Source organism: Bos javanicus, chromosome 11, assembly GCF_032452875.1.
Source record: "Bos javanicus breed banteng chromosome 11, ARS-OSU_banteng_1.0, whole genome shotgun sequence".
Lineage (NCBI taxonomy): Eukaryota > Metazoa > Chordata > Mammalia > Artiodactyla > Bovidae > Bos > Bos javanicus.
In genome coordinates, this window is record NC_083878.1 from 86,246,307 (window position 1) to 86,260,347 (window position 14,041).

At 34.9% G+C, this 14,041-nt stretch overlaps 1 protein-coding gene across 4 annotated transcripts in view; it reads left to right on the top strand.

Moving 5' to 3' along the window:
• Window positions 1–14,041, top strand: part of ROCK2 (Rho associated coiled-coil containing protein kinase 2) — a 131,152-nt gene that overhangs the window by 37,409 nt on the left and 79,702 nt on the right. For 3 of the 4 annotated variants that reach the window (XM_061433304.1, XM_061433305.1, XM_061433306.1), the window contains exons 2-3: window positions 6,818–6,899; window positions 8,872–8,972. In XM_061433304.1, coding sequence (XP_061289288.1) covers window positions 6,818–6,899; window positions 8,872–8,972 — 183 coding nt within the window. Of the gene's footprint in view, window positions 1–6,817; window positions 6,900–8,871; window positions 8,973–14,041 lie in introns of those variants that run through there. The other variant, XM_061433309.1, reaches the window with a different exon arrangement.

Sequence of the window (14,041 nt, forward strand, 5' to 3'; positions counted from 1 at the left end):
AAACAGAGTAGACAACTTTTGAGTGAGAAAATATGAATTGTTTTGGATATGTTAAAATGTTTACTTTAAGAATAATAAAAAAATCCTGATGTTTAAGGAATTTGTCTTCTCTAAATTTTAATCTTGTATTCCTTCAGTAGAATAGTTTTGAAATATTTTCAGGTATTCTTTTTTTATAATTTGTGTACATGTTTTAAGAGACTATGTACATAATAAAATACACATAAAACGAGTTCAAAAGTAAAAGCTAAATATATAAGCATATTTGTGAGATAATTTTATGACACTGCAAAAAGTTTTCTAAGTTAAAAGTATTTAATTGCATTAAAAATTTTGGCTTCATGTTGGTACAGTGAATTGATGATTGGGTTTGAAGTTCAATTTATTTTGCTACTGGGTTTTTAAGGACTATTGACAGGATATTTTAAATTTCACAAAGATATATGGATACAAATAGAAGAAGCACGACGCATTAGTGGCTGCAGTTATTAAGTCACAATACTCATTTTCCGGTTTTGCCTACCAGTTACACTACTCATTGATTGTTGGAATTTGGTTAGTAAATTTCTGTTTTCTCTGATAGGAGGCTAGTTGTTGAAAACAAATCGGAAATAATTTATTTTTATATTTAAACACATGGCTGAACATCTTTAACTGGGTCAGAAAATTATGTTTGCAAGTTTTAAAAACATGGATGTGAAAGTTGAAAAAAACAATTTTAATAGACCAAGCATCTTATTATTTGTAAAATTCACATATGGATGGAACCATTTCCAGACATATTCTTTTCAAAAACACTCCTTTCCATAGCAAGAATTTCTTCTAGAGAGAAAGTTTTTCTTCTTTTCTCACTTGCTCTCAAGAAAATAGATTTTAGGGGTTTTTTTATTTTTTTTTACCATATTTTCATACACTTCAGCCATTAAAAAATTCCAGGGTTTCCCAGTGGTGTCTGAATTAAAAAAAAATTTTTTTTTTGATGTGAAAGAAACGAACAAAAAGTTATTTTTTATTTTAGTAAAAAAGTTAATAAAAAACCAATTAAAACTAAAATACAGGAGACTTTCAAACATTTATCATTAAATTTAATGAAAATTGGTTAAGGGCTGGGTAGAACACAGGTAAATATTATGCAAATAATTATAGAGATTTTTTTTCATAGTCCTGTTGTTTAGGTTTTAAATTGGGGTGGCTTTGGCTTTGTTTTGTCATTAACATGAAATATGAATTCTTGAAAAGCTTGTGTCCTGCAGAAACCATGTACCATAACTAACTGGGCTTATGAGAATAATAGAGTAGGAACAGACTGTGTAGAACCTGTACACATTTTAATTAAAATGCTAACAAAAATATTTCAAATAGCAATAATTAACAGTCACAGATATTTGAGTATCTGCAACCTTAAACCCTGAGGCTTAAGCTTTTTTCTTTGAGATTTATGTCTTCTCAGCTTTTTCATCTGCACTTGCAAACTTACTAGATAGCTTAATGTCATGAGTGTAAGAGTTTTTGAAGCTGCTGTTTATTTGTACTTCAGTAAGGCATTTCTCGGAGAAGGCAGTGGCACCCCACTCCAGTACTTTTGCCTGGAAAATCCCAAGGATGGAAGAGCCTGGTAGGCTGCAGTCCATGGGGTTGCTAAGAGTCGGAAACGACTGAGCGACTTCACTTTCACTTTTCACTTTCATGCATTAGAGGAGGAAATGGCAGCCCACTCCAGTGTTCTTGCCTGGAGAATCCCAGGGATGGCGGAGCCTGGTGGGCTGCCGTCTATGGGGTTGCACAGTGTCGGACATGATTGAAATGACTTAGCAGTAGCAGCAGCAAGGCATTTCTACATGATTTTTGGCTTTTTTCTTAATGTCATCCTATATTGCTAAGGCTTTCGGTTTTAATTTGAGAAAGCTTGCCTATCATTTAAAAACGTTACCAACCTGGAAAAAATCACATATTTTACTTAATATTTGAATTATTTCCTTGTTTTCCACTTGCATATAGGATAATTTATGTTACAGAAATTCAGATGATAGCAGTACATATTTATAATGATTATGGATGTAGCACCATATTTCAAATAGCCTTTAGATAATTTTTAACTTTGTGGGTGGTGATATGATTAGCTTGCATTGTTTTTAGCCTCATAATTTGGGCAGTAAGAGCTTATATAAGAAGTAGGTGAGTTATTAAACTGCCTTTTTTTTCCCCCCAGTTTGTACAAATTGCATTTTGGTATTATCTTAAATCTGTAATTATATCCATTATAGTCACTTTAAAAAGTTGTATTGAGGTATAATTGATATACAATAAATTGTATATAATTAAATTGTACAAATTGACTTTGGCATATGTCTGCACTCCAAAGTGGAATGCTTTTTAATCTGCTTGGTAACCTTTCTACTAGTAAATTAAAAAAAAAAAAATCTGGGTACATGTAAGCTGTAGTATGTCACAATTCAATGAAAGCTAACAAGAGTGAGATGTTGCTGAAAACCCCCTTGTTAAACAAAAACATTTTAAGGTTAAATATGCAAAATTGTAATATTTTCTTCTTGCACTTCAGTGGATCATCTTATTCCCATTGAGTACCTTTACTCAACTTGGGCAATTTCTGAGGTCTATTGGATATTTGGTGGGTCCTTGCATATAGATTCTGGGTCTCAGGTAGAAGTAGATAGAGGTATTGGCCATAGAAAATGGTTTTCAGGATAAAGTTCAGATACGTGTTTGTTTCGTTAACTTCTCCCATTGAGTGTGGTGGTGTGGGTTAGTCACTAAGTCATGTCCGACTCTTGTAGTCTCATGGACTGTGGCCTGCCAGGCTCCTCTGTCTATAGGATTCTCCAGGCAAGAATACTGGAGTGGGTTTCCATTTCCTTCTCCAGGGGAATCTTCCTGACCCAGGAATCGAACTCCGGTCTCCTGCATTGCAGGCAGATTCTTTACCAACTGAGCTATGAGGGAAGCAAGCCCCCCACTGAGTGTAGGAGAAATTATGGCTATTTGTGAGTTCCAGCTAAGGATGATTTTATGTTCAGTATTTTTAAGTAATTTTCATTTTCTTTTTAAACCAGTAATATGAGTGTGTCTAAATTGATTGACAAGAGATTCTTATTCCTACTTGGCTGTTGTCCAGTCACTCAGTCATGTGTGACTCTATGACTCCATGGACAGCAGCACACCAGACTAACCCTGTCCTTCATTATCTCCTGGAGTTTGCTCAAACTCATGCCCATTGAATCGGTGATGCCATCCAACCGTCTCATCCTCTGTTGCCTCTTTCTCCTGCCCTCAATCTTTCCCAGCAATAGTGTCTTTACCAGTGAGTCAGCTCTTGGCATCAGGTGGACAAAGTATTGGAGCTTCAGCTTCCTCATCAGTCCTTCCAATGAATATTCAGGGTTGATTTCCTTTAGGATTGATCTCCTTGCTGTCCAGGGGACCCTCGAGTCTTCTCCAGCACCATAGTTTGGAAGCATCAGTTTTGGGGCGCTCTTTACGGTCTTTACGGTCTTTACTTCTTTACGGTCCAGCTCTCATATCTGTACATGACTACTGGAAAAACCACAGCTTGGACTATACAGACCTTTGTCAGTCAAGTGATGTCTCTGCTTTTTAATTATGCTATCTAGGTTTGTCATAGCCTTCCTTCTAAGGAGCAAGCATCTTTTAATTTCATGGCAGCAGTCACTGTCCACAGTGATTTTGGAGCCCAGGAAAATAAAGTCTCTCACTGTAATAAGAAAGATTGAATGTTGACTTGTACCTTTTTATTCAGAAAGATAATAGGATAAATCACTTTTCTCCCTTGCCTTCCTTTGTTGCTAACTTTCTGCATGCAGACAATTTAAGTCAGTACTGGAGCTGATTCCCATATTTTTAGCCAGAGATATTAGAAATATGGGAGATCTGGTAAGTGGGCAAGCTCTGAGGGCTTAGTTTAAGATTTATTTGAAAGCTGTGTCTGATCTTCCTCCTTATGCAGTTTCATATAAAAGTTAGGCAGTAAGATTTTTTTTTTTTTAATGTCTTTTAGGAGTTGGAGCTGGGGTTTTTCGCTCCAGTTACTGTTTTCCCGGTAATCAATCTTGGGGAAACATTTTGTCCGTTAGGTTCTTTTAGTTCTCAGTCTTTGGTCTTACTGCTCTCTGCACTGAAATCCAGTAGATCTTTGCAACTTTAGCTTCTACTCACTGCTTGGTATTTTTCTTTCTCATTCTTGAATATTTTGTGGTGATGGTGTTTTTTTTTCCCCTTTCAGTGGGGCTACAACTTTTAAATCTCTCCTGTCATTTCTGTGCATTTGAAAGTAGGGAAAGAGACAAATAGTGTTAATTTTCTTCATTGCTTTGAAGTTTTGGTTGTAGGCTTTTCCTTAATATGTTTTATTTTTTAAAGTTTCTGTATCTCAGTTTTAGTATCACTTTCTAAGAATCAGTGTTGAAATAAAAAAAAAATTACCTCCTAAGGTTTCTATGAAACTGCTTAATGAGGATGGTCATAGACATAGGGTTTTAATCAAGTCTGGAGCTAATCCAGCAACTTGATATCAATTTCGTATACTGAAAATACTGGTATCTTTTAATAATTCAGTATTTGTTTTCTTAAAAATAGTACTAAATTGAATAAGTTTCAAGCGTAGAAATTTATAAATAGAAGTATAAATGTAAATATATTTACCCCTGCATTATCTTCTGATGTAAATTATTAGCAAATTAACCTATTAGTATTATTCAAAAATAAATGCTACCAAAAAAAAAAAACCTTAATGTGCAAATGAAATAGTATTTGATCTTTAAAAAATGGTTTACAAAAACAAAATAGTATTACCATTGAGTTGAGCCACTGCTCAAGTGTTCCAACTGCTGAAAAAGCTCTGACTCTACACTAGTGGAAGATATTATGGGGAAATATTTATAAACTATATCTAGTTTTTTTTTTTTTTCCTATTTATTTATTCTTTATGGAACTCCATCTCTCTATGATGACTTTTGGGGAGGCTGTAAGGTAAGCAAGGATTCAGTCCTTTTACTGATTCAAGCTGTAATTTTGTTTCAAAGAAAGTTTTCTTTTGTCTTCATTATATGTACATGGAGACGGTATGAAGTGTACAAATGTTGTTTCTTGGGAAAGTCTGAACTAGAGGAGAATATTCTTGTTAATAGAAGCTTCTGCCTGTCAATTTAAATGTTTTCTCCTTTGTGGAGATTAATGGAGGTCCTACAGTAGAGGACCTTTCAAATGAATGTACCCTTTTTGATTTGAAATGTTAACACAGAGTATAAATCTGGATATATCTAAAAATATGTGATTCACATTTTGCATTTTAAACTTACTAAAATATCAAAATTATACCAACAAAGATATATTGATATTTTGGTACTTATAAATAGCCTCATATGCTAAAATGCTAGTATGAAAAGTAGTTCAGCTATCCTTGAGAGGGAATTTGTGGGTTGAGGATGGAGGAAGGGTGTCAAAATGTGAATGTAACAGTCCCAACTTGATTGGAAGTTGTATATTAATTTTTAATGTATTTTTTTCTTTCAGTTGAAGAGAATCACTATCGTTTCAGTGTATGTGCATTAATGATATTAGTGGGGTGTAGATAATGTTCATTGTGATTAAAAATATTTATAGCTTACTGTTAACACCTCTACACCATTCTCTATAGAATATTTTCACAAAGTGTTGACATGTTTCTTAACAGAAATTGAAAATATGAAATATTACTTGTAAATATAATATGTGCAGTTTTTCTAGAATTAGTAAAGTAAAAATTCAAGTTTCCTTTCTAAGTTTTGCATGTGATTGTCCCCACATTTTCTTTCTACTCAGATCCTTAAAATCTCTCTATACTGTTTCGTTTCCTGAAATCCTTTAGTTTCCTTCTTTACCTTTCCAAGCTTCCACTGGTGGTTGAGAAAAGGGAGATGAGTTAAGTATATTGAACTTCTAAAACTTAGGAAGTATTTTGCTACATCATTTTCTAATAGCAAGACCTTGGGAATGCCAAAGTGGCTTAATCTTTCTAAACTTTGTTTCCTTTTTAAATGAGAATATGTCTTTTTCTGCCTTCCTCAGAGTTACTCGGGGATGAAGCAATATATGCACTAGTGTTTTATAAATACTGTTTCCTTCATAAGCATATCCCCTCCATTGAGTAATTTGAGACTTGGTTTGTTTCTTATTAGTTTTTTTCACTCCCACCAAGTTACATATATGTACTTTTTCCTATTTTGCTTATAAATTTAATTCATTATTGTGAAAAGTCTAGAAAATACAGAAAACTTAAAGAAAAAAAATAGAAACCTGACCATGCCTCATCCTGTTTTCATGTTTTTAAGGGAAATTTAGTTTTGAACCTCACTTTCCTGAGGGTAAGGATAGTTAGTGTCTCACTTATTTTTAGATTTTCTGTTCTTTCCATGTACTAGGCATACAATGCTTGTTGAATGAATGGGAACTAAAACTTATTCTAGGTGTATTTCTTAAAGTCAAAAGCTTTGTAAAACTTTACTGGACATTCGAAGAGAGAAAAAACATCTGACTCACAAGAAATAATAGTGGATGCACATTTTAAAATGACCTTTTTCTATTGGCTAAAAGTACAGTGGAAAATATGATAGGATCAACCCTAATATTCTCTGGCAGAAGTTAGGAAACTATTTAAAGCTATTGGACTGGGCAATTTCATATCAAAGTGGATTGACATTTATTTAATAGTGAGAGTAGCACAGTAAAATTTAAAGGCTTTTTGTCTTGAATGCTTGAAAATTGTAATAACTTTTTTTCCCTCTGTTTATTTTTTGTTAAACAGGATGGCTTAAATTCTTTGGTCCTTGATTTGGATTTTCCTGCTTTGAGGAAAAACAAAAATATAGATAATTTCTTAAATAGATGTAAGTATGTGTAAACTTCATATGTGATCACATAACTCTACTTTTGATGAGAGATTTATATTTAATATCATTACAGTCCACAAACTTTTAAATTATTAAACAAATATTTTCAGTTTGCAATTTGATGTATTTAAATACTAATATTCTTTATTTTCAAAGCAAAATTGAAAAACCAATTAAAGTATGTGAAATAGATAAAGTTCAAAATTTTGTATAAATTAAGGCTATTTAAGGGAATACTAGACTACCTGACCTGCCTCCTGAGAAGCCTGTATACAGGTCAGGAAGCAACAGTTAGAACTGGACATGGAACAACAGACTGGTTCCAAATAGGAAAAGGAGTACATCAAGGCTGTATATTGTCACCCTGCTTATTTAACTTATATGCAGAGTACGTCATGAGAAATGCTGGGCTGGATGAAGCACAAGCTGGAATCAAGATTGCCCAGGAGAAATATCAATAACCTCAGATATGCAGATGACACCACTCTTATGGCAGAAAGTGAAGAACTAAAGAGTCTCTTGATGAAAGTGAAAGAGGAGAGCTCAACATTCAGAAAACTAAGATCATGGCATCTGCCATTTCATGGCAAATAGATGGGAAAACAATGGAAAGAGGGACAGACTTTTATTTTCTTGGGCTCCAAAATCTCTGCAGATGGTGACTGCAGCAATAAAATTAAAAAGATGCTTGCTCCTTGGAAGAAAAGCTACGACCAACCTAGATAGCATATTAAAAAGTAGAGACATTACTTTGCGAGAATGGTCCATCTAGTTCAAGCTATGATTTTTCCAGTTGTCATGTATGGATGTGAGAGTTGGGCTATAAAGAAAGCTGAGCACTGAAGAATTGATGCTTTTAAACTATGGTGTTGGAGAAGACCCTTGAGAGTCCCTTGGACTGTAAGGAGATCCAGCCAGTCAATCCCAAAGGAAATCAGTCCTGAATATTCATTGGAAGGACTGATGCTGAAGCTGTAGCTCCAATCCTTTGGCCACCTGATGCGAAGAACTGACTTACTGGAAAAGACACTGATGCTGGGAAAGATTGAAGGCAGGAGGAGAAGGGGATGACAGACGAGGAGATGGTTGATGGCATCACTGACTCAATGGTCATGAGTTTGAGCAAGCTCCAGGAGTTGGTGATGGACAGGGAAGCCTGGTGTGCTGTAATCCATGGGTTCGCAATCAGACATGACTGAGACTGAACTAAACTGAAGACTTAGCTTTACATTGCCCAGAAGACTTAATGAGCTTTATGTTTGTATAAATGTAGACCTTTCAGTCTCGTTAAAGAAGGATAATGTGATAACAATTATTGCCATAAATGTGGTAACTTTTAATAACTTTTAATATTTATCAGTATTGATGTTGCAGTGAAGTTGTGAATGAATTGAATTCTGAGAATTAGAAATTCTCAAAATAATTGTGTACACTTTATGTGAACACAGTAAGCTTTTTAATTTGGAATTATCAGAGTCTGGGCTATTTTCCTAATTAAAAACTTACCTATAGTTATCAAATCTACAGTATGTAATTAATGTTTTTCAAAGAAATACGCTACCAGAATTCATTATGAAGACCAACCTTGTATAACTTTATAGCAGCTTTCTGCCATGATTTAGAGTGTACTCCAGGGTTGATGACCCAAGCATCACAGTTTGGGTCATCACATGCTTGGGTCATCACAGTTTCAGCTGTCACCTAACTTGCTATACAACAGACTCAGAAACAGCATTGCTTAATTACTGCTTTTTTGGTAGTCTTATATGTGTTAAGCCATAGAGTTTTCATTCTTCAACGTAAAGTTTATGTGTCTTAGACTTTTAACAACAGCATTTAAAAACTGATAGATTTAGCTGAAAACTAAACCCAGTCTTTGAAATACAAATTTGTTTAACAGTACGGTAATTATTTTAAAATGTTGTTTATAAATATGGTGATTGATGTTATGGTGATCTTTTTATTGTAGATGAGAAAATTGTGAAAAAGATTAGAGGTTTACAGATGAAGGCAGAAGACTACGATGTTGTAAAAGTTATCGGAAGAGGTGCTTTTGGTGAAGTCCAGTTGGTAAGAATTTGTTTTGTTCTTTTTATTATTTGTTTTGATGACATGATTTTGTGAAACATTTGTCAGTGGCCCTAGAGTGAATCTTATTTTTGTGTCCAACCATGTCAGAAAATTAGCTTTATGAGTTTCATCATTTCATCTCTTAAGTGCATCAGTATCTTCATCCATGAAAGGAGATGCTGCTGCTGCTGCTGCTGCTAAGTCGCTTCAGTCGTGTCCGACTCTATGTGACCCCATGGACTGCAGCCCACCAGGCTTCTCCATCCATGGGATTCTCCAGGCGAGAACACTGGAGTGGGTCGCCATTTCCTTCTCCGTGAAAGGAGATAATTATACTCTAAATACCAGCTATTGTACAGCTCTAAAACACTGGGATTTAGAATAAGGCCAAGTTGGCTTCACACATGATCTGCTTAGCAGTTAATATTCTTTCAAAACTACTGTGTTTTTATTATGTTCAGGTTCATAATATCTCTGCCTAATTAACTGAATTTAATATGAAAAACCCAACAAAGGCATTTTAATATTTGAAAGAAAATGTAAAATTTGCCTTTGCAGGGCAAAATGATAGCACTTAGAAATACTTACAAATGTTTGCAGACATTTCAGACATTTTATTTATATTATTATATGAGGAACAGTAATGTAATATTTTCTTTTTTCATCACCTGAATATGGAACTTCTCTTTTTCTTATAGTTAAACTATAAGAGTCAAATTCTTTTTTTAACTTAACAGTGCTTTATTCTCCTTGATGGAGCACTGAGAAAAACTGTGTGCTAGCATAGGTTTCTCTAGGAATAAGTCATGACAGAGTAACCTGTGTCTTTTTCTTTTATTCCTTGTGTCTTTGAGAGGCTTATTGAATTTGTAGATCAAGATAGTGCAATAGATGTAGTATATATCTGTAAGATATTTGAAAAGTTTGACATACTTGTGAATATGTGGAGAAGTATCAATGAATAAGCATATGGATAGAGAGCTTTAAAACTAAAGTTAATAACTGTTGAAGGCATGAATGGTTCCTTGGACACAGATCCCCAAGGACAGTTTTTAGAATTCTTTCCTGTCCTATTAAACATTTTATTAATGACTTATATTGAGGCAGTAGTGACAGGTTGAATAACTTTGTAGATGAGTTAAAACTGGAGTATGAGAATGATTTTAGAAGATGAGCCAAACCCCAGAAATCATCAACTGGGGAGATAATTAGCCAAATAGAATAAATGAAACTTAACCAGAATAATTACCTGTACTTGGATATGAAGAATTCAAGGAATAGATTGCTAAACAGTATATTGAAGAATGATTATTCTTGAATGTAAACAAGGCAAAAACCATTGGTGATATGGGTACCCAAAATAGTAAAGTTTGGACTTCTTTAATAAATTTCTAAGATAATACAGATAGGTTTTCTCTAATTTGAGGTGATTGGGCCATACCTGAATATTTAATTCACTCTAGGTGGCCTGTTGCCTTGTTTTAAAAGACATGTTGATGGAGAGTATCAAGGAACAAATAATGCTCAGGGACTTGAAATAATGCCACCTAGGGTATTATTGAAGGAATCGAGATGTTGATTTGGAGTAGATTTTAGGAATGGGCTGCCTTGGAAAGTAAAGAGGTTTTGTTTTTGTTCTTAGTAGAAGTGCTGAAGCTTTAGCTAGCAGAATGCTCTAGTGGGTAGGGTGGAAGATTAAGTTACATGACAGTTCATATGAAAGTTTCTAGAAGAGAGGGAAATTATAAAGTAGTTGAATCTTAGCTCTACCATGGCCTAACTCAAAAGACCATGAGTACAGGCAGATTTCTCAATCACTCTGAATTCCAATCTGTAGAATGCTGATAGTAATACCTGTGTCATGGAGGTCATTATAGAAAAACTAAGTGAATTTAAAAAGTAAGCCTGGTTGTAGTAGTCTCTGAGTGTTAACCATTGTCATTATTTGCTATTTGATATAGAAGTCGTACCACATGTATTTGAAATAGGCACATTGTTTCTTCATGCTGTATGATTATGGAAGAGACCCTAGAATTTGACGTTGTATTTTTGGAGAGAAATATGACAGACCTTGACTTGTCATGTTTTTGTGACAGGGTGGTCATTGTTCTGTGTTAGATTAACGTGATCATTAAAATTTAATATGTTAAAGACGTCTTCTATTTTTGTTGTTAATTTCCAGCCTATATTTCATTTGGCCACAAAATATGCAGAAACAAAGTTAAATTTTTTAAAAAATGAAAATTATTTTAATATTCCATTAATCTGATGACCTGACCTGAGAGCTTGTACATGTTTGTTTTGGATTTAGTTCTTGGTTGTTACCTTAAGCAGGGACTCTTCAAAAGAAGGGTGAGAATAAAAAGGAAAAGTCCAGGTGCTTTCCCCATTGCCTTTTGAAGTTGATTTGTATGTTGTAATAAATTAGGCAGATGTGTAGGGATGTTCCATGTTTGGCATATTTTTATGATTATGTTTTTCAGTCATCTGAAGAAAGTTTTACAGTAGTGGGTGCAACTGTATCTTCCCTTGTGAAATGCTTTTTCTGGTCAAGTTAAAAATACATTATCACAGAGGATGTACCATTCAGTTTCTACAAAAATTCTCATTGTAAAAGTAACTCTGGTATGTTACAGCAGCTATTCCATAGTGTAAGAGCTAGAGTCAGGCTGCTTAAAGTTGAATTCTGACTCTTTCACTGACTAGCTGTGACGTCAGACAAATTACTTAATCTCTCTATGCCTTAAATTTCTAATCTGTTAATGAAGATAACAATAGCATCTATGCCACCTGGGATTACATGGAAGTAGTAAATGTGACAGTATAGATAAAGCATTTGGGACAGTTCCTGGATTATAGTAAATACTTAGTAAACATTAGCAGTTAATTATCAGATAAATAATGGCACATTTATCTGTATCTATCAATGAAATATTTAATCAGGATCTGTTATGTTCCAGGAGCTGTGCTAGCCTCTAAAGATGTAATAGAATAACCGCTCAATCATGTCCAACTACTTGCGACCCCATGGATTGGGTCCTCTGTCTATGGAATTTTCCAGGCAAGAATACTGGAGTGGGTAGCCATTCCCTTCTCCAGGGCATCTTCCTGACCCAGGGATCGAACCCATGTCTCTCACACTGCATGCAGATTCTTCATGGTCTGAGCCACCAGGGAAGCCCCCTTGCCATCTGAACCACCAGCGAAGCCCCAAAGATACAGTAAGATAGCCTCTTGCAAAGAGTTGGAAGCGACTGAAGTGACTTAGACGCGCGCACGCGCGCGCGCGCGCACACACACACACACACACACACACACAATCTTGCTGAGAGTGGTAGTTTTGTGCAAGAGATGAAGAATTTTACTTTAAACAGGTAAAATATTTTTAGATTATGATAAATGCTATGAAGGAAAAGATCTGTATGTTACGAAAGAGGGTAATGGCGGAATGTGCCTTATTCACATTGGGAGGTTGGGAATGCCCTTGCTGTGAGAAAGTGACAATTAAGTTAAAGGGGTTGGCCATGTGAAGAAGTGTGGATGGAATAGGAGTCAAAATACAGAGGGAGTACTTGTGAAAGTGGCATAAATCAGGAAAGTGACAAGTCATTTTACTTGTTTGGGTGTAGATTTCCTCATCAGAAGAGGCATTTTTTTGTGGGTTGAAAAGTTCTATAATCCCAGGAAGGCAGAATTTATCTTGTTGTCTTATGGTTTTTTTTCCCCTATCTACCTAGATGTACATTTAACTTCTGTTTTTATATCATGAAAGTTGGTAACAATAAATGATTTTATGTATAAAATCCTTATTGTTTTTGGATTCTATTCTTTTGGAATATTTTATTGCATCTAACTTTTATGGAACATAATATGATTCAGTATAGTATATTGATTAAGAGCATGGACTCTGGAGTGAGACTTCTCAACTACCCACCCTCTTTGTGACTCTGTATTCTCAGTTGTAAAAAGAAGATGATAATAGTTCATTATTTATAGAGTGCTATGAGTGTTAAATGTGCTAATATATGGAAAAGATCTAGAATAGTGTCTGACACATAGTAAATAGGTAATAGATTTGTAGGATAAAATTGGAGCCTTCCTGGAAAGCAGTTAAGTTCCTTTTAAAGACTCCTATATTCATTTCTTTTTAAAAGTTTGTTTATTTTTGGCTGTTCTGGGTCTTTGTTGCTCTGTGGCCTTTTCTCTAGTTGTGGTGAGCAGGAGCTACTTAGTAGGGGCAGTCCTCTGGCTTCTCATTTTGGTGGCTTCTTTTATTGTGGAGCATGGGCTCTAGGGCTTGATTCCCAGGCTCTAGAGAGCACAGGCTCAGTAGTTGGGGTGCACGGGCTTAGGTGCTCTGACATGTGAAATCTTTCCCGGATCAGGGATCGAACTTGTGTCCTCTGCATTGGCAGGCAGATTCTTTACCACTGAACCATCAGGGAAGCCCTACTCATTTCACATATTGGCTTAACAAAGCATGTTTTTATAATTAAGATAGTTTAATGTTCAATTTTAATAGATATTTTTGCAGAAAGTACTCTGGTACTGTGGAAAAAAGAGTCAAGGTCATCCACTTTTGTTTCAATTCTATGGTACATAGGATTCCTGTCATCAGAGCTTTCATTTATCTTTGAGTGGCACTAATAATAGGACTTTTATAAGATTTTTTTGTGAGTACTAAATTATATTATACATATGTGGTACTTATCATGGACCTGGCACATTGTAGATATCCAGTAAATATCAGCTGTTGTCATTATTGTGACTTCTCCATTAGGATGTATCACAGACATCTAAAATGTGAATTAGAATCCTTGATTCCTTGTCTAGCTTTGCTCTTCCTCACCAAATCTGTTCCTTCTCTTACTTTCCCATCTTAATAAATAAATGGCTTTAGCATCAACCCAGCTGGTGCTCATACCCCAAAATTGGGGTCATTATTGATTTCTCTTCCCCTTATTTCTTATATTTAATTTTTCGGTAAGTCCTGCTCATAATATTTCTCTATAGTCTCTCCACTTTTGGGGAATATTCACCTTTCTCCAAGATACTTTGTCAAGTATTAG